We start from the raw sequence: 21599 nt of genomic DNA, 5'->3' as shown, positions 1-21599 counted from the left end.
GCTGGAATGGGATGGTTTGAGTGGAAATTAACTGGTCAACAAGCACTGGCGTTGCCAATAGGTCTCGCAGTAGGAAAGTTGGAGCTATTGGTTTTGTAAATGACATTTTATATTTATGTTTTGTGATTTACAATGCCAATACTTTTAACTTTAGCATATGTGACACTTTTAGTATTTGTAATGTCACATGTTTTGTATTGACGTGACTTAGATGTATTGATATTACAAATAACAATGGCTTTAATTTTTTTTTAATAATTAATACTTAAATAATTTATTTAATTTGTAATGGTAATATCTTAAACTTTTGTAAATAACTTTTGTGAAGATTATGTTCAGTGTATTTTATTGTGACAAAAATCCAAGAACAGAAGTGAAATATTAACATCTTTTTGTGACATTTGTAATAAAGCTTGAAACATTGAGAGAACATATTTGAACCAGTTGTTGTTGAATGGATGCGCAGATTGATGCTGTGGTGGTGCGGAGTGATGTAATGACATACAAATGGCTACAGAGGATATGTACAGCCGATTGCCTACGGGACCCCATATGCGCTTGTCATATACAATTGGATACAGAACTCCGTGGTGCTTCTGAGGCGGAACAGGCATAATGACAGACCACGCATGGCCCTGGTGTAGTAAATAAAACAGAGGGGTACATACCAATGCAGATGTAAGATGGATCGTGCATTGAGGACGTGAGTGCAGTAGGCCCAGCCTGGGCCTCCCCTGGTGCGTGGAAAAGGAATCAATCAGTGGCACTCAAAGTAACGGCTGGCAAGGGTGAATAGGGCATCTTGATAAGTGCTGGTGCAGAGAGACCTGAAGAAAATGAGAGCCCGTAAATACAAGCTTGACGTGAAAGATGGAAGCCTAAGGTAAGCACCTCTCTGCGATGCGTGCAGTGCTAGTGGGCAAACATGGCAGCTAAGGCGGCAAACCTGGATTGACATTGGCACCATGTCGCCAGATATTGAAAAGTGAAACAATGGCACAGGGGAGAAAGGAGCCTAGTCACCCATAAGCGGTGACGTGCACCTGCACTAGTGGCGTGTGGCAATCTTACATGGTAATAATACAAAGAAAGGGTGGTGGCCTGCGGGTGCCGTGTGCTGGCGACCTGTGTGGGGCACTCCGCCCGTGCGCTAGGGGGCCTACGGGCTAATGGAGACACGAGGGGCCAGAATGCATGCTGTTCGTCTATACCGCCGCCGGCCAAGCAATGGCATACTGGTGTAGTGTAGTTCCTATTATCCCAATAGGCTCTGCGCATTGGAATAATACCTTCAATAGTATAGGCCTAGACCAGACGTTAACTAGGTCTACTACTGTCGATATTAGACTTAAAGTGTTGGGTTTGCCAGCTAGCTCAGAGTTCACTAGAAACTTTCTCGAATAGGCAAGGAGGAGTTGAACCTCCCTGGATAGACAAGAAGGGATTTAGTTTCTGACAACCATAGAACATGACAACTTTGCTCTCCCCTAATCAAGAGTGTATCTCGAGAGTCGTGTGAACAAAAGGCAATTTATTTTACTCAGTCAGTACGTGCATTCTTAGTCTCATCAGATTGTAGAGAAAAGGAAGAGACGGGTGTGTTCAATAAAAGATGTTATTTATTGATCAGTCTCTTTTCTCATACAAGAGAAATGGATCGATATTATTGCAATACTTATGGTTAAGTAAAGTGCATACATTAAAAGCAGAAGTATAAAATAATACTGTAAAAACATTGATATGGTTTCTAAGCCATATGAAGGTTTAAAATGAATAAGATATACTACATACACATATACATTTGACTAATCGTACTCAACTGGTGTTTCTAACTACGCCTACCCTGTGTACCTGACCTAAGTCTAATGCGTGGGCGGGAATAGAAGGTTACAGTTTAAGTTAAGTTTGTTTTGCCAAGTGACTGACTAAAGAATTCTCTGTGAGGGGTTATTCAGTTCTGTACCTGGAATCTAGGATGGATGAGGGATGGTATCTCTCGTCTCTGGCCTCGATATTCCAGGCTGCCTGCGAGGGCTACCCGGAAGCGCCGGAGCTGGATTTCTCGGCAGGAGAATAGACAGCTTCTCGTTCTCAGCGCTTCAGGAAGGCGGGGCTGCGCCAGCGGGGTCTGCTCTGCTCTGGGCTTCGGCAAGTCTGGCTGCTCCGATCTCGTCACCACCGCGTGTGTTTGCATAGGGCAATATCGGTAATATTTATACCTTTAAGGTGCCGAGATTGACGTAAGGATGGACATAGATACGTCAATAAGGATGTCATACGACCAGGTCGTTAGCACATTCTTTTGCTGAAGTTCTCGGTGAAATCAAAACAATGGCCGCAGTGTTTTTCCCAGGTTGTCATAGGTTTGATTTGTTTTGAGAACTCCGTATGCCTTATCAGGGGCTGGAGGAATATCGCTTGTCTAATTAGATGGCAAGCGTTATGACCTAATCAGATAACACGTTCCTGTGCCGTAGTGTGGCTTTATCAGATAACGGTTCCTGCATCATGGGGGTTTTCTGCCTCATGGGATGGCTGCTAGTTAACTTGTTAGTTTGTTAACCAGAATAGGGTCAGGAATAGGGGGATCGATACAGAACCTATAGGAATACATCACACTGGTACATGGGGGGGTCGGAACAAGGGAGGCGGGTGCTTGAAAATTGAATATGGGAACACTGAGTGGAACAGTGAATGGAAAAAGGCAGAAGGGCAGTGAATGAACAGCGCATGTTGGGAATGATAGTTGTAGGAAGCCGCAACTCACGTTCTAGAATCCGCTAGGGGAAAGAGGAGTGCGGGCTGTAGAGAAAATACAATAAAAAGTACTGGTGCGGGAAAGATCATAGAGGATGGCGGCTGGACAAGCAGGGCGAGAGAGAGCAACGTGGAGCACGTGAGAACAGAAGCACACAGGAGAAAGAGAGCAACGCGGAACGGGTAGAAGCACACAGGGAAAAAATCAATGCGTGGGAGGTGAAGCACACAAGGGCAAGCACAACACTGAGGGAGTGGCGGAGCAACATGGAGCGCGGTGGAGTGGCGATGGATAAAGAGGCAACCCCCCCCCCCATTAAAAACCAAACAAGAGCGGCCGGGAAACTGAAAGTACGGCCGGCCAGCCATGAATAATTAGGGGAGGAAAAGCCGCAGAGCGCACGCTGGGAGAAGCCCTTTGATGTGGTGGCGGCCGTGAGAAAATGCAATTAGGAGGGAGGGAGGGAGGCTGATGCGCGTGCTTGTTTGGTCACGTGATTCACGTGAACTCGAAGAAAACCGCACAGAAAAAGCCATAGTTTGACGAGTACTTTGACGACTAGAATTCTCTCCTTTTCCATTCCTGCGGAATGGGAAAAGGCGAGACCTAAAAAGATAGTATAAACATGTGGTCGAGCAAGGGCAGCATATCATCAAGCCGATAGCTTGGCAGATGAAGTAGGAGAGGATCTGCAGAGGAAAAGGATATGTATGTCAAATAAATTGCATCCGGATGAAGTGGAATTAAAGAAAGAAAATGTAATGATGTTGAAAGCGCTTGTTTGAGGATTTCTCAGAAAGGATAAGGAAACAAGAGAATATTACAGGACGAAGGGACCTGACGATTAGGCAATAGCAACCAAGTATGAGAATTTAAGTCTCTTCACTATGGACTTCAGAATCTGCAGGAAGGTCATGAGAAGTGGTACACTGAAGTAGAAAGAATAGTAAAATTGTCAAAACTGTTGTGGGTGAATTTAGATGCTTTATTGTGCATTGTTGTAACTAAGGATCTGTAGGATGCTTGTAAGGTAGCAGTAAGATTGCCAGAGGCGGAGCATACACGGGTAGCTCCAAACTATGAGCCTTCACCAGTGGCGATGGGTGAGTACTAGGAGGTAATGAGGTACTTGAAGGAAAAGTTATCAGCACAACGCATACCTCGGTGTGAGACTATGTAGATCACACAAGCCAAAGATGAAAGTGTAGATGCGTATTATGAGAGATTGCTAGAGGTGTACAAACAGTATAGTGGAAAAGAAGCTGCTACCAAGCACGGGATGCCAAAACTAGTATCACCATCATTTGGATTGGGGCTATGGACTATATTTGTAACCAACTACAACAGTCTGATGTGATTGCAAGCTAAGACAACTGAAGAAAGGTTAGCACATGGACACTACTGTAATGAATATCTTGTTTGAAAACGAAAGAAAGATAAAGATGGATTGATGAAGGTGTAAACCAAATTTTTCCAACAGTGTCCCCTGATCTGCAAACGGCGGGTGTACATGGCCTATTGAGAAGGGCTGTGAGGTGTTGAGGGTTCAGAGAAAAGGGAAGGGGTGGTGTGACATGGAAAATTAACAAAATGCTTGCTTTAAGTGAAAACAGCTGACACAGGAAGAATGAGTGTCCTGAAGTAGGAAAAGGTGGGGTGCTGGGAGTATCGCTTGTTTAACCCACTCCTTCTGGGATATTAATTGTCCCGGCCCAACCAACTGTTCCTGCTCTGTCAATTGTGCTGTCACCTTAGTTTTATCTGCCAAATCCTACCCTCAACCATGATGCCTCTGAACCAGTCGACGTCTGTATTGAGTGATGCCATTTCCCCATTTTGCCACAAATTACACTGATTCCGACTAGCCCTACCCATGCACAATAGGGCTGCCTGCGAGGAGCAGAATGCGTGCAGGCTCCTATGCTTCAAGAAGACCATGGATGCCCTCATGTACACAGAAGGTAAAGTGATACTTTGTGGGGCAGACTTACACATTATCTCTGTTTGCGCCGGGCGCAAACAGTAATAATGCACCTAATTATGGTGTTTGCTTTGCCCCCAGGACAGCTGCAAACTCGCACTGTCATTGGGGCAGCACATTCATGTGACAACACAGAGCAGTCGCTCCATGCTTTCACAGTGCAGGCGGCACCAGCCTGCACCTTCATAGGGGTTTAAAGATCCCCTTGTAGACGGGTGCAGTCAGTGACTGCACCTGCCTGCAAGGGGATGTCCATGGGACCCCCTGCAGAGGGCTGTGTAAGAGGCACACTGATAGTGCGCCACCTTTTAAATTGGACACTGTCAGTGCACCGCCTGAAGGCTTCTTTGACTATGCAATATGGCACGGGTGCAGTCAAAGGAATTCCCTCATTTGCATAGGGTACTCCCCTATGCAAATGAGGGCACACCCTCTGTTGATAGAGCTGGCAATTTAAGTGCGCCAGCCCTATCGGTATTATAGAAGGGGACGCGTAACCGTTTACGTCCCCTTCTATAACACCAAAGGGCCCCAAGGGGCGAGCAAAGTGGGCGCCAACGCCCACTGCGCCCCCTGGAAACTATCTGTAATAAGGCCCCTTGTGAACTTCCCAGTTGATACTGGAGTTTCTTAATCCCCTGTCACTCCTCTAAAGAAAAATAGTGCAAGCAGTCGGTATTTCAAATTCTGCCATTAACCAACCAGTTTCCTCCCCATCCCTTTAACTGTATATTCCATTGCATAACAACATGAATTTTTGATCTGTCATAGCAGCCCTGTAAATCTGCTGGGAAAGAGATCTCCAATGAAATTGAACCGTATTGTACCCCTGAAGGTGTGTTTGTTCAAATAGACTCCGATGAGCATTTTAAAGCGACATCTCTACTGAAAGTGAGAAACCTCTTTCGAGTCATGTGAGCTTCCAAAGATTTGTGAACTACTGTACAAGTGGGGCTTTGACCAGTGAAGGGAGATAGACAGGAAAGATGCAGAGTGCCCAGTCAGTCCGAGAGAAATTGAAAAAGAGATCGAGGTTGCCCTGATTTCCCCGATATAAGCGGTCTCAGGAAGCGGGATAAGGGGTTCAGCCAGTGACACAAGACCTGCTGCTGTAGAGCATTATTAAAAGGATAGAAGCAAGTCCCTGCAACACCCCCTCAGTCTGACTCGAAAGGGGAGTGCGTTTCTTGGACAATGATTCAAGATTTAAAAGCTATTAATGATATTGTGGTTCCCATGTTTCCCCTTACATCCTTTGATATTTCCCCAGAAGCCTGTTACAGCAGACTGGTTTACGGTTATTTATCTTTGCCATTTTTTCCCACACCTGTGCATGAGGACAGTGAATATAGATTTGCTTTCAGATTTAATGGTATTCTGGTTTACACATGGGTCTGTACTGATCAAATAAACTGAATATGTGTGAGTCGTTTCCCCTGCCAGGGAAGTGGAAAGATTCCACTACCCGTGAAAATTGGAGATTACAGCATAGATGGGCTATTTGGCCCGGGAAGGGCATGATTTCTCCCTCTCGGGAAATATTTTCAGAAGAAAGTGATTCATTTGGGACAGAAATTAGAGAAAAGATAACGGAGGGTGCTCCAGAGAGGATATCAACTGTTCTTCAGATGCCACTACCCCGTACCCAAAGAGAAGTAAGGGGTTTTCTTGGAATGGTAGGAAGTAGAGATCTAGTTTTTATCTCATTGCACAACCTATACAGAGATTGACTCGTAAAGGTGTATCCAACCCCTTGCCAGATGAGTGCCAGAAAGCATTCTTGGAATTCAAATATGCTCTGTGTTTTTCCTCAGCCATAAGAAAACCTAACTATTTATTGTTCTTATATCATACAGAAAGGAAAGGATGCTCATTATCTGTAGCCAGCGGACCCTGCAGCAGAAAAACACCATGGTTCACCGACGAACTCAAGAGCTCCAAGAAGAACTGTCGAGCCCTCGAGAAAGTCTGGAGAAGGGAACCAACTACGGACAACATGACCACCCTCAAGCACGCCACCCGGAAACACCACCAACTGATCCGCGCCACCAAGAAAAATACATACAAGGACCGGCTGGACAACAACGCACACAACTGCAAGGAACTCTTCAACATCGTGAAAGAGCTCTCCAACCCCAACGCCGGAAACAATGACATCACCCCGTCGCAAGACCTCTGCAACTCCCTCGCCTCCTACTTCCACAACAAGATCGCGGACATACACAACAGCTTCAGCAACCAACCAACGCAAGCCACAACCGCAACAACGCCACCCACCACCACCCTCCGCACCTGGACTCCGATCAGCACCGAAGACACCATCCGCACGATGAACTCCATCCACTCCGGATCTCCGACTGACCCCTGCCCTCACCACGTCTTCAACAAGGCCGACGCTGTCATCGCACCCCACCTGCGGGACATCATCAACACCTCCTTCGACACTGCCACCTTCCCTGAGAGCTGGAAGCACGCCGAACTCAGCGCTCTTCTCAAGAAACCCACAGCAGACCCCACCGACCTCAAGAACTACCGTCCCATCTCGCTCCTCCCGTTCCCGGCCAAAGTCATCGAGAAGACCGTCAACAAACAGCTGGCCGCCTTCCTCGAGACGAATGGATCCCTCGACCCCTCACAGTCTGGCTTCCGAGCGAACCACAGCACCGAGACCGCCCTCATCGCTGCCACCGACGACATACGAACTCTGATGGACAACGGAGAAACAGCGGCCCTCATCCTCCTGGACCTCTCCGCGGCTTTCGACACTGTCTGCCACCGCACCCTAGTACAGCGCCTCGGCAACATCGGAATCCAGGACAAGGCACTGGAATGGATCACCTCCTTCCTCGACGGAAGAACACAGAGAGTCCGCCTACCACCGTACAAGTCAGAGGCCACCAAAGTCATCTGCGGCGTCCCTCAAGGATCCTCGCTGAGCCCCACCCTCTTCAACGTCTACATGAGCCCCCTCGCGGCCATCGCACGCCAACACAACCTCAACATAATCTCCTACGCCGACGACACCCAGCTGATCCTCTCCCTGACCAACGACCCCACCACCGCCAGAGCCAACCTGCACGAAGGGATGAGAGATGTAGCCGAATGGATGACGACCAGCCGCCTGAAACTGAACTCGGACAAGACGGAGGTCCTCATCCTGGGCTCCTCGCCCTCCGCCTGGGACGACTCCTGGTGGCCCCCCGCCCTGGGCACCGCACCCAAACCAACGGACCACGCACGCAACCTGGGCTTCATCCTGGACTCCTCCCTCTCCATGACCAGACAAGTAAACGCCGTCTCCTCGTCCTGCTTCAACATCCTACGCATGCTACGAAAGATCTTCCGGTGGATCCCCACCGAGACGAGGAAGACGGTCACCCAGGCCCTCGTCACCAGCCGACTGGACTACGGCAACGCCCTCTACGCCGGAACCACCGCCAAGCTCCAGAAGAGACTCCAGCGGATCCAGAACGCCTCGGCCAGACTCATCCTCGACATCCCCCGACGCAGCCACATCTCCGGACACCTGAGAGATCTGCACTGGCTCCCGGTCAACAAGAGAATCACCTTCCGTCTCCTCACCCACGCGCACAAAGCCCTACACGACCAAGGCCCGAGCTACCTCAACAACCGGATCAACTTCTACACTCCCACGCGCCTCCTCAGATCAACCAGCCACGCCCTCGCCGCCGTCCCCCGCATCCGAAGAGCGACTACAGGAGGAAGATCCTTCTCCTACCTGGCCGCCAAGACCTGGAACTCACTCCCGACCGACCTGCGCCTGACCCAAGATCACCTCTCCTTCAGGAAGAAGCTCAAGACCTGGCTGTTCGAGCAGTAACGGCACCCCCCCCACACCAGCGCCTTGAGACCCTACGGGTGAGTAGTGCGCTCTATAAATGACTTGATTGATTGATTGATTGATAGTGTGACAACGTCATAGTGATCAACAATATCCAGTTGTTTTTTTTCCAGCTGTATTGGATCATGTTTTGGTAAGCCTTCCAGAGTAACAACAAGCCTTGCAGCTTCCCTAGTGGTGATTGAACAGTCTGACAATATTATGTTGGTACACACCCTGACATTGTATGTGCCCAATTTATTTGAAATGTTGCTCACCTGATGTAAATCCCAGCACTTGACAGATGCCTGGCCTACTCACTGTAAAGTAATATTGCTGCCCACCCCTACTTTATCTATTAACCCCTTGCATGCTGATGACGGCCCCCAGCCGTCATGCACTACGGCGCTCGTGTGCTGATGACGGCTGGGGGCAGTCATGAACCCGCCCACTTGCGATTTTGCCGCACAGGCGCAGAATCGCGGCCGCATGCAAGGGGTTAAAGGATGTGCTATTCTGAATGCTTTTATCCTATTGCCTTTGCCCTCTCAGTGGGTGAGGAAAAAAGAAAACCACAACTGTAATCAAATTAGGGAACAGGGTACCAAGTCCCAACCAGGCATCAATGGTGAGCCCTATATAAATTGTGACTACGTGTTATTTGTAGATGTCTCCTGTTTGAGGAACAATGCTAGAATTTTAAGAGCTGCATATGATGTTTGTATAAATGAAAAGGTTGTTGCATCTTCTTCTTTAGCAAATGTACGATCTGTACAGCCAGCTAAACTGACAGCTCTCATAAGGGCCCTGCTCTCGGGTCAAAAATGTTGATGTAGACATTTTTACGGATTCACGTTATGCTTTCAGAGTGGTGAACAATTTCAGCCATTTATGGTCACAGAAACGACTCATGACTTCTTCTGGTATACCAACATGTAATAGCCCCAGAGTTTGATTTGTTGAGAGCTCTACAAATGCTGAACAAAATAGCTCTTGTGGAGTGTGCAGCACATCGGGGGCGGTCAGATGAGATTTCAAGGGGCAATCATTTTGCAGATGCTGTGGCTCGTTCTCATGCATCAAATGCCCCTGTGAGGCAAGGCACTTTATATGTGGCATTGAGAATCCTCGACCTGATAGCACACTGTTAGGGAGAAATCAGGAACATACAGAATGTAGAAGAGGAAAAGGCTGAATGGGTGAAGAAGGGTTGCAGACGCAATGAAGTGGGAGCATGGGTCGACCCGAGAGGAAAGGTGGTACTACCAAATGCCTTATTGACCTTAGATGACCAAGTTGTTATCAAGTCTGTGTTGATGAGCTTGGAATTAGGAAGGGGCTCCAGGCACTCCAAGGGGTATGACGGAAGGTTAGGAGAAACAAATTAGGAGAAAGCTGAGGAATTTGAAGATTGAAAGGAGGTACGACAATTAAATGACATTTAATGGTGGACAGAAAGTGCCGAGAGGAGGGAATGTTTACATCTAGGCCATATTTAAGAAACCTGGCCAACTTCATCTTGTTTAATTCACATGCCCATGTCACTACAGTGCACGAGCACATATCAGAGTTACCACTAGAAATCGTAAAATAGTATTTGCAGACCTCGACTTTCCTGTGCTGTGAGAATTATTAAGGAGGATGCCCATAGTGTGTTCTCTGGCATGCAGCTGTGTTTCAATGTTGAATCTATGCTGGGAATAATTTTTTTCTCTTGTTAGTGTTATCATCTGTGCCACGATGAGCTTTCACAACTTACTAATAAATGCCTTATTATTGCTCTGTATACACGGTCTGGAAATTTCCATTGCTACATCAAAATAGATCTATCTGTTAATGCTTAGGGATAAACTGTTAGACATATAGTAACAGAGGGTGGCTAATAATGTTAATCTTTTACCTGAAACAAATGCTTAGCTCTAAACACATCTTCCACCTCAGACTGTTCACTGGATAGGGATTTCACAAGGGTATTATGGGGGTTGGGGGGAGTGGACTTCAGCTCCTTCTAGTAGGAAGAATATTTAAAGTGCCAGAAAAGGAACAAAAGTCTGGGTGAGTGATAGAGAGCTACTGATGTCTGACTGGCAAACGTTACATGCATTGGTTTGTATGAGTGCCTAAACTTTTCCAGTTACAGTGGAGTCAAGACCTGGTCTTCGAAGTAAGAGGAATGCCCTGTGTAAGCACGAGCCACAGGGCAGTTTCTTTAAGACTCTACTATGCCAATTCGGACATGGGTGACACAGACGTAATACACTTCATTACATTAGGTACCTTGTTCTATAAAGGCCTGCACCCAACAGGAAGGACCGGATCCTAGGGGAACCTATGGCTGGGTACTTAGGCAATAAACCTTAACCGAGCAACCAGGGAAAGCAGATTCCCCGAAATTCTCGGTCATTCTTTTTGCCCTGGCGTGGTACAGTGATCAGAGAAGAGATGCTGTACCAAACAATCCACTGTTAAGGCAGCAAGAGGGCGGCACACAACTAGTAAGCCCTTAGCTCCCCTTGGGTGAGATGTAGAGCGCCACGTAGAATGTTTACTGTAAGGAAATTGAAAAGTCCAACAGGCATCTGCTTTCAGCCACTGTCATACCCTTAAAATATTCTGTTAGGGAATGGTTGTCAACATACTAGTGTGAATGTGAGCCATTGGAGCATGTGAAAACGATGTGCAAGATGACTGCCAATGGTTAGACAATGTGAGCGATTAGACGCAGTTTTTGGAGAGCCGTGGTTTTTAGGTCTCAGCCTGCGAAAGACTGCTCACATGCGCAGTCGAGCTGGTGAGATTTAATGATGTAGGGAGAGTTTCACTAGCGAGGTTAAGCCCCGCCCCTCTTCTTCATTGGATGGCCTCCTAAACGGGGACCAGTCATTGGAGAGGAGGTCCTAGTGACGTTCCTTTCTCGCTAAGCCCTGTCCTTTTCAGACTGGGTTACTTGACTCACTGCTTAGGTAAAAGCTTTCTTATCTTCTTTATGGGACCAGATGGCGCCATAAAGAAGATAAGGAACCTTTAACCCCAGCAGGAAGTCGGGGCACCGAGTCTGAAAGGGACGGGGCTGTGAAGAGTCATTTCTTTTATTTTTTTAGTATGATCGCGGCACCCCCGCATTACTTTTAAAATGCTAAATTTTCAAAGTAATGCGCGGTGCCGCTATTATACTAAAATGACTTGGGTTTCCGTGTAACACGTTTTAACACAGCCCTCTCCTAACTGGCCAATTGTGATTTAAGTTTCTTGTGCCTTTTAAAACCACACACCCACTTAATAGAAACAGAAATGAGGTTAACTGGAAGGCGAACGTTCAAGGACCCATCTCTGCGCGTACGGCCGCGCGACAGTTTGAAGAGCGATGTTTAACTTCAGTAACTGTCTTTTCGTGTCACACAAGGCCAGACTAGAACGCTCCCGGGGAAAGGGGGCGGGGGGGAGCGAGAGGATAGTCGGGGAGGAGCGTCACTGCAACCTGGGCTGCTTCTGCTGCCTCTTTCGGTGCATTGTGGGTTCGCTGCGGGCTCCTCCGGAGGCTCGAGCCTGGTTGCCCCCCTCCTTCCCCTGCAGGTCCAAGATGGCGGAGACGCAGGCGGAGACGCAGGCGACCTTGGAGGAAGACACCTGCCCGGGCTCCTTGTCGGATTTCGCGGTGGTCTGCTCATTCCTGGAGCTGCCCGAATTCACCTTCCCGGAGCTGGAGCGAGTGTTGCAGGATACCGGCCCAGGTGAGCGGTAAGGGGGCGGGTGCTGGTGCTTATTGAGAGTGACTGCTTGCCGGTAGGCACATGGACACACATTAAATGAACGGTGGTCTATGAGAAGCTCTATAAAACTTGGACCGGGGCGTGGAGCTCGGCAGGGGGCTACACTGTAAACATTTTTGCAACGGGCGGTCCTCTCTACCTATTGATGCAGAGCCTTCCCCTGCGGGTGCTCACATTCTACCTCTGCAGGACCCTAGTACCAGAAGCTTATCTGCCAGAGGGGCGTGCTCCTTGCACTTAAATGAAATAACAGTGATAAACAGCAAGCCATGAAAACCTACTAGTACATTTAAGAGGCCATTCCACAAATATCGTTTTTGTGTAACTTAATGGGGAGCGCCCGTTATTCCTTCCATATAGCAATGTTTTTGAACTGGCAGGGTGAAGATTAGTAGTTCCTCTAACTTGCATCGCTATTTTATTTATTATGTAATTCATCTTCCACCGTAAATGTTGGGAAAGTTATTCCTAGATTTCCATTCGTTGTGAAAGACTCTTGCTGGTATGGATCTAGCAGTGTTGGATTAAAAAATTTCAAATAAAAAGAAGGTTGGGGAAAGTGATTTTCCCTGGGCTTGTTGTTTTAGGTTAGGTGAAAGTGATAACGTTTTGAGAAGTCTTAACATTTTATGTTTGTAATTGTACTTTGTAAATGGAAGTGAGCTGCTAGATTTTGTTATGAATACTGTAATTATGTGAATTAATGTGTGTGCGCCATTTAATGTTGCCGTTTGTTCGCCTCAAGTGGCTTTGCTTCTGGTTAGTTGTGACATTTTGCAGCTTAGCCATTTAGAAGTATCTGATGCTATTTGATGATGGGTTGCGTGTATCGTTGCAATGGCAAATGCTGAGCTAGCTATACATCTTGAAGCCTTGTTGCACAACTGAAGGGCAATGGTTGTATGCTATATGTTGGCGAAGAGTGAGCTTCGACAATAGCTTGATGTAGATGTGCAGTTGAGGTGGCAAATGTTAGCCAGCTAGATGGCTTGGAGCCACTTGCTTAAGATGTTGTCAAGAGTTGTCTATTGCTTAATGGTTTTCTAAGGTTAAGAGAGGATAATGATTTATCTGAGTGGGCCATTGACATGGCAACTTCTTGGCCAACTATTTTCCTTGGATGCATTTTGCATGTATAATGGTGACAGGAGTGGTCTAATGTGCACTGTTCTGGCACTGTGATGCGGAGTGAAGGCTTTATCTAAATGTGATGCTTAGATGACATATGTTTAGCCTGTTAAATGGCCCATGACTGTGTTTTATGCAAAATGGTTTTAAAAGTGGACTAACAAATACTGCTGCTTTCAATTATTGCTTTTTCACAAGGGCCTATTGAATGGAGGCTATGAGAGAGAGGAACAAAGGGGAGGCAGTCTAATTTTTGCAGATTTAAAGTTCAGACATCCCTCATTTGGTTTGTCTCAGGACAATAATGGAAAGCATTGATAAGTATTGCATGATTATATGATTTTTGGTAATGCATTGCCTTTTTTTACCGGAGGTGAATTCAGAGTAGGAGAATGTAAAATTCAACACCAGCCTGCTGGACAGTGGTCTACCTAACATCTCTCCCCTATGAACACGTGACACCTTTGCATCTCCCTGGCTATTTATATGGCAATGTTGTGGTGTGCTGATCCTGTTTACTGCAGCAATGAAACCACCCAGTAAGATATTCTTAAAGTTGCAATGGAGGTTTTAGGCAAGGCCAGTTATAGTCAATATGCTGCTTTTATATGGTACATAACACATTGAGTACGAGTGATTTAAAAAGATTTTACTAAAATTAAGAGCTGTTTTTTTTTTTCTTCTTTTGTTAGGTCTGGCCTTTGAGACAGCTTTAGCGGTGTAGTCAGACCATCGTTTTGCCAACACACCTCACATAATATTTATACAAAAAGGGGTGTTTGATCAGCAGATTTCCTCCACGGGTTTCTTGAATTGATATACACATTTTGCTTCCGACCACCAGAGTATACAGCTTTGTGGTGTTGGGCCCTAGGCCCGCATTACGGCGCTCACAGAGACACGGATACAGGGTGGTTGGTTACTAAACTGGCCTCGAGCACGAGCGCCCGGCCCCCTTTATTAACTGGGTCACGTGACTCGTGACACCAGTGGTGGGTGGGTGTAGAGTGTGGGTTACATCCTCTAAAACAACTAGACCGTGTCCAGCAGGACACTACATTCCTCCCCAACTTTAATAAAAGTTGAGACAAAATAAATTCCGAACCTGTGGGAGGAAAAATACAAAAATATGCAATCTCATAACTTTAGAAGGAGTCTCCTCAGCTGCTTGCTAGATGACGACGGTGGAAACTTTCAGCTGAAATGTTCGTTCTCTTGGGCTCGGCGTCCTGGTTCTCGGTGGGCGTGCTCTTCTGGCCTTGCGCCATGGCGGTGTGTTATTCAGTCCATTGAGATCTCGCTTTTGGGGCGACACCGAACAGGATGACCAGATGGGAGACTTGATGGAGGTTGTCTTTTACTAGTCCATCGGGTTTCTTCACTGTAGGCAGCTTGGCTTCACATTGCAAAGGAGTGAGTGTTTGATAGGCATCCTTCTCACTGGGACGCCTCTCTCGCGGGTGTTCTCCTGCCACGAGATGTCCCGGAGGCCCTCTTCTTCAGGTTTCCGCTGGGCAGGGTATTCTCTGCAGCGTTGCTCCAACTCCACAAGCCGGTGTGAATGGAGGAGGCGATGAGATTACTACCATGCATCCGTAGCTCCGCCTGGAGGGTGGTTGTTGACTCTTTCCTTTGCGCACAAGTTCCTCTTCTTCCTGGGACGTGCAGGGTAGACGGCGACGGATCCATCTCTCGTTTCGGGACCCCCTGCCACCGGTGTCCCTGAGGCCTTTGCCCCTTGGATATCCACGGGCTGGTGTGGAGTGGTCAGTTTTCCTTCTGCCGGACGTCTGAGCGCTCTCCGCATCCAGGCTTCCGCTCAATCCCAAAGGTGGGTGTTGCCAATGGTCCAGCCTGTTCATTCCTGCAGTCGACGGGTTTTTCGGGGAACTCGTAAATAGATGCCTGTTCTGTTTCTAGTGCCATCAATGTTCTCCTGGACATGTGGGTCACTGTACGCGGTGTTGTGGTGCATGTCACCTCTTCTTCTGGTGGGTGTGTAGACTTGTCACACCTCACCTCACCTTTACGGATGTTGTTGTTCTTTATGGCGTCGTGCCACATGACTCCTTTCTTCTCTTTCCTTCATGGCGTCGTGCCCTTCTATTCCGTTTTCATTTTCGCGGCGCGGTCCGTCCATCTTGCTGCTCTTGTCTTCCTGACCAGGTTTCTCCGAGTGGCGTGCACTCCGCCCGTTTCTTTCTGGTCTTGTCCTGGCTCTAGGACACTGTCTTCATTTCCACTCTGTGACTGGACCAGTCGCTGCGACCTTCTCCTGTTAATGGTTATACTTCTGGTTCGTGAGGGTGTCGAAGTTCGTTGGTTCCTTGGTCGCGGACCACGTCTTACTCGAACCTCTTGAACCTCTTGCCAGTCCACACTGCCGGTCTCTGGCAGTGGTGTTGATTGGCGCAGGTGGCTGGGGTGATGGTGGTTGCCAGCCATGTAGAGACTCTGGATGATAGGTGTTGGTGACTTGCTGGGAGTGTTGGATGTCCGGAGAGATTTGGTAGCCATGTGCCTCCGCTTTGTTGAGGTTGACCTTAGGTGGCGGCTTGACACTTAGAGTGTACGGTTCCTCTCTTGCCTGTTGTGGGGCCACTGCCGACTCCATCTTGAGGCGGTGAGAGGGCGGCCGCTCAGTGCTGATCTTCGCCCTTGGCATATGCGTTCGGGAGCAGGGATGCCGACTGACTCCGACTGCCGACGCTCGGGGATGGACGGTCGCCTGGGGAAGCGTTGGGATGAGACGTGGACTGCGCTTGCTGCGGCTTATGTTTGGTTCATCCGTGGGGCTGTATCCTGGGCCGTCGGTCCACCTTGGTGGCTGTCTGGTGTGTCAGGGTGTGCTTCTTGGCTGGCTGCGAGTCTTCGGTCTTCTCCCTTTGTTGGCTTGTTCAGCCCACCTGTGCTTATCCGGTCTTCGGGGTGACAGAGCTGTCACTCTTCTTCGAGGGCATTGCGTCTGGACCTCGAGGCGGCGCTGTCGTGGCGCCGGCTTCTGCTTTTGCTCTGGCGTGCTTGGCTGGGCTAGTCACTTTGTGGGGTGCTCCTTGTTTGCTGGGCGACGTGACGTCTGGTCTTGTGTCACTGTTCGTTGGAGCACACGGTGCTGTGGCGGCCTGCCACGTGGGGTGTGTGACTCCGCTCTTGCCGATCTTGGGTCGTGGCCGACTCCGTCTTCAGGCAGGGTGAGGGAGGGCACAGTGGGTGGTCTTCGGCCTACTGTAGGGCTTCGCTGTGGCGGTGGAGATGTGTGTGCTCTCCGACCTGCGTTCAGTAGTGTTTCTATGTGGAGAGGTTTCCTGGGTGCTGACTGCGCAGTCAGGTTCACAGGCGCGTCCTCCTGCGCGCTTCTGGCTTTGCACGGTCTTGAGTCTCCGTGCCGTCCGTGATCCCTGGGATCGTCACTCGAGTCCGTTGCAGTGCTTCTGCGTTGGCGCGCTTTTGTCTGCGCTCTTCATGTGCTTCGCTGGGTCCGGAGGGTTGCGCCACCGCTCCTGTGACTTACGCTGGCGTTGTCGCTTTTGATTCCTTGGGTGCATTTTGCTGTGCGTTCTGCTGAAGGTCCTGTGTGGAGTTAACTGCACTCATGGCGCGTTCCTCACATTTCTGGCGGGTTCGTGCACCGTCCTTCTTTGTCCTTAAGGGCTGGATGGTGACTTGGCGCCATCCGGGCGTGTTTCTTGCGTTCCTGGTGCGTCGCTGCACAGTGTTGCGGTGTCCTTAGATTTCTCAAACTGTCTGTGATGCTTTACGTCACTGTGCAGTGACCGTGGTAGTTGCAGTCCTCAGTCTGCGTTGCTGCAGGCTTGCGTTAGGTTGAGTTCCTTCACTCCTTGCGTGTTCCTGCGCCGTGCTGTGTCGCATCTTTGGTTGGGCTTCCTTGTCGCTATGTGGCGTTCCTCTGCCAGTCTGGCGGTACTGTGTGTTCCCTGTGGTGCTGGCGTGGCTGTGCCCTTGCGCTTGGATAGATTCTCCTTGTGTTGTTGCGCAGGTACTTTGTGCATCTGTTTACTTTGTGCACAGCTGTGCATCCACTTTTATTCTTTGGCAGTCTGTCCTGCTTGGCAGTGTCCACTGTGCCCCAGTGTTTTGTTCCTTTCTCTGCCAGCGCTTGTTGTTTTCCAGTCATGGGCTGCACTATTGTATTGTGGCCATTAGATGGCAGTGTATCCTCTATTTCGGCGTGGGCCCGGGTTTGCTGCAGATTGGCCCACAACGGTTGAGGGCTTCACTGGGACAGAGATGCCTGCACTTGTGGGCAGAATTTCTCTCCGTTGGTTTCTGCCAGAGACACGCATGCAGTCAGACGTCACTGTAAACTCTCCTGCTCTGTTGCGGTGAGTCTCCGTTTGCTTGTTTAATGAGAGGGGGGGGGGGTTTGTGTCACTCCGCCCGTGGTTCTTTGCTCATTACTTCTGCCCGCAGCAGCTTCTCAGTCTATGTGCTGCGGGGGTGGAGAAAAACTTGTGTTGCTGCGGGTGGGCAGCGCTATGTGCTCACTATCATTTGGTGCACTTTACCCCTCGCTGTCTGCGCAGGGGAGAGGTAGGGGCTGCAATGGGGCACTGTTCACTTTTGGATCGGCGACAGGCCGGATGCCGGTTTCTGTGCTTTTGCACCCCGCCGCCGCAGTCTCACTTTCCTCACGCTGCGAGGCGGGGAGGAGAGTCGGTGCTGCTGGAGCCTTTCCTCCCTTCGGCAATGTAGCGTGTCCAGTGCTTGGGGGTGTGAACACTCGCGGGTGGGCTCCGCTTCATTTATTCAAGCGCCCGGCAGCTCTTCACACGCTGCGGGCATTGTTCTCCTTTAGAGTTTCTTCTTCCCGCCGCCGCAGCCTCACTCCACACATGCTGCGCGGCGGGGCCAGGAGACGCTGCAGGTAGGCCGCGGGTGGGCTCCTCGAGTCTCCCTTTAAAAAGGGACGGTAGTCCGCGCCACTCGCACTGTTGGGGCAACCTTTTAAGGTCTATAGCGGGTAGGCTCCGCTCAGTGTTCTCGGCGGCACTGACTGGCGGCCGCCATTGTCTCTGGTATCACCGTTGCGGGTGGGCTCCGCTTTCGGCTTTCACATTAGGGGGGGTCGCTTCATGCTTGCGCGGCCCCCCAGGCTCACCTCCGGCTTGCTGGCCTTCTTCCTCCACGCGGGTGGGCTCCGCGGAGGTCGCCGCGTCTGTGGGGGCCTTCAGTTCCGGCTCGGTGGCAGCCGATGCCAGTGGGCTCCGCACGGCTCTCTCTTCGCCCCAGGCAGGTGGGGTCAGTCGCGGCCGACGCGGGTGGGCTCCGGTTGGTCCGATCCTCTTCGCTCCACACAGGGGCTGTGCAGGCTTGGCTCAGAAAGTGTGGGGTAGGCTCCCGGTCACCTTCTTGTCTGCAGGCAGGCCCGGAGCTCGGCATACGCCCTGCAGGCCGCTCGGCGGCCGGCGCCGCTTCCCCAGGAGGGTGCCCTTCGCATGGGCACTTCCCTCCTTCTTTTCGGGGTTTTATTTTCCAGCTGCGCTACGCGTGGCTAGCGTCCGCCCTCGTCGCCAATGTGGTGTTGGGCCCTAGGCCCGCATTACGGCGCTCACAGAGACACGGATACAGGGTGGTTGGTTACTAAACTGGCCTCGAGCACGAGCGCCCGGCCCCCTTTATTAACTGGGTCACGTGACTCGTGACACCAGTGGTGGGTGGGTGTAGAGTGTGGGTTACATCCTCTAAAACAACTAGACCGTGTCCAGCAGGACACTACAAGCTTGGTGCAGTGGGTCAGCCAGCTTTTCCAAGTGGTTCCGTTCACTTCGAGTGACTGCTCAAAACAGTGCACATTGTTCACTTCTGCTTAATACACGACGGATGAGTTTTCTGGACTCACCACTAAAACGTAATACACTCGGATTTCTATGTCCAGGAGTAATGTGTTCCTATATTAAATCGAAGTGTGCCAGCTCTTCTGTAAACTAGTACTAATCGGTCCCAGAATAGAACTGCCGCCTTCAATTAGATGTATGGTGCACGAGTGTGAAACGAGGGCAACACACTGTGAAATGTGTACTGCAAGACCCAGAATTAATCTTGCTAGGGGGCGGGGAGAATGCCAAAACTGAATGACGGTGTCACGGGTAACTTGAGGCCACTTGACAACTATAACGTGTTGCTTTATGCGCCACTTAAATGTATACAGACAGAAACAGATCCTGGTCTACATTTGTAATTAAAACAAAACGCAGCCACTCTGCGAGATTTAACTCATTGGCGTTTACAGTCACCCCACTGGAATTGGCCGGCACAATAAGCATAAGAACGCAACGAATACGTGTGACTCTTAAAATGACTTTAGATAACTAAATACAGAAGTGACACTTACACCACAAAGGACTAATACAGAAGTAAAAAACATACCTTTTTGGTGCTTCATTTTTCTCAGCTCCTCCTCTGAAAAGCCGGCCCAGCCTGCCATGGCTGAAAAGCAACAAGAACACAGCAGCAGCAAAAGGACTAAACAGCCAGACCTAAACGACAAAAACGGAAAAGAATGCGGAAGAAGATACGGAAGTCATACATTCTTTTCACAAACTTCGTTTCGACACGGTGGCTAGTGTTGACAAGATTTGGTGTGCAGCAGCTGTCGTTCACATGTTGAAAAAAACCGTATTTATTTATTAGCCTGATAGAGAAGCTGTAGCGTTCTAGTTTATAATGGAATGCGTACAGAAAAGAACGTGATTTAGTATGTTTTAAATTTGAGCACGTTTATTTATTTTTTTAGTCAAAGTAGGTCAGTTTCAAAATTAGATCGCTAATACTCTTTCTTAAGGTAAAGAAGCATTTGATTTGAAGATTATCGCTGCTCTGCCTAAAAATGTAAGATCAAGCTCTGTTTCAAAATGGCTGCGGGGTTAGCTTCTCCAGTAAAGCAAGCCACGAATCTGAATTTGTGTAATCCCACCCACTGCCACGTCGAGGGGGCTCGCCGATGCGACGGTGTTGATGATGATCTCATACTTATTTATTTATTTATTTATGCATTTTTATATAGCGCGGACTTTACCCGAAGGTGTCAGAGCGCTTCACAAAAGGAACAGAAATGAAACATAATGAGAAACATTACAAAAGAACAGATTACAAAAGCATACGTTACGTTACATAAGGTAATAGTGACATTTGTGAGCAAACAAAATACATGAGGTAGTAAAAATTGTGAGCAACCAAAAATACATGAGGTAGTAAAGGTAATAGTGACAATTGTGAGCAAACAAAATACATGAGGTAGTAAAAATTGTGAGCAGCCAAAAATACATGAGGTAGTAAAAAGTGCACAGGAGGAAAAAGTGACAAGTGTGCAGTTACAAGAGAAAACAAAGTATCATTTGAGGTATAATACTGCAAAAGGTGCTAGACACTCAGGCACAAGAACAAGCGTTATGTAGGCAAAGGTGACACTTGTGCCAGTATCAAAGGTAAAAACATGTGAGAGGTAGCAAACCGTGTGTTACAAGGGCAAAGTGGTGTGTGCATGTTACACAAGGGCACCAAACACAAGTACATGGAAAATACTCCAAAGTGGTAGACACTCCAACCCCAGGAATACCCTGGGAAGGCACTTCCATGGTCGTGGAAATTATCAGTAGTGGGAAGTGTTTCTCCAAATAACAAGAGGACGTGCATGGAGGTGTCTCTGGAGGAGGAGAACTTTGAGGTCCCTTTTGAAGGCCTGGGAGGAGGCGGTGGTCTGGAGCTGAGGCGGAAGGGAGTTCCAGATTCTCACTGCGTTGCCTGAAAAGGATTGGGCCAATGTTCTCTCCTTCTTGAAAGTGGGAGGTTCAAGTAGAAGATTCTCCGCATTGCGTGAAGGTCTAGAGCCTCCAGAGAGTTTCAGTTTATTCGCCAGGTAGTGAGGAGAGGAGGAGTGCAAGGCTTTGTGGGTGATGCAAGCGGTCTTGTAGATAGCTCTAGCCTCGAAGGGAAGCCAGCGGAGGGTGGATAACATCGGTGTGATGTGATCGCTTCTTTTGGCCCAATAAATGAAGCGAGCTGCTGAATGGAAAACAGACTTAAGTGGGGACAGGTGAGATTTGGGGAGGCCAGTAAGAAGAGAATTGCAGTAGTCTAGTCTGGAGAGGACCAGCGATTGCA

General features: G+C 48.9%; 1 protein-coding gene across 2 annotated transcripts in view; it reads right to left on the bottom strand.

Annotated features, from left to right (window-relative positions):
- The window catches only part of GORAB (golgin, RAB6 interacting), a 140853-nt gene extending 120835 nt beyond the window's left edge, over positions 1-20018 (bottom strand). Inside the window, exons 1-2 of one of the 2 annotated variants that reach the window (XM_078686913.1) lie at positions 19866-19987; positions 669-827 (exon numbers count right to left, since the gene is read on the bottom strand). In XM_078686913.1, the coding sequence (XP_078543039.1) occupies positions 669-696 (28 nt within the window). In that variant the 5' untranslated portion in view covers positions 697-827; positions 19866-19987. Of the gene's footprint in view, positions 1-668; positions 828-19865 lie in introns of both variants that reach the window. The other variant, XM_078686906.1, reaches the window with a different exon arrangement.
- Positions 20019-21599: the final 1581 nt, after the last annotated feature.

Source organism: Lissotriton helveticus, chromosome 1_1 (genome assembly GCF_964261635.1).
Source record: "Lissotriton helveticus chromosome 1_1, aLisHel1.1, whole genome shotgun sequence".
NCBI lineage: Eukaryota > Metazoa > Chordata > Amphibia > Caudata > Salamandridae > Lissotriton > Lissotriton helveticus.
The sequence above is the reverse complement of the archived record's forward strand: the minus strand, read 5'-3'. Positions and strand labels throughout refer to the sequence as shown.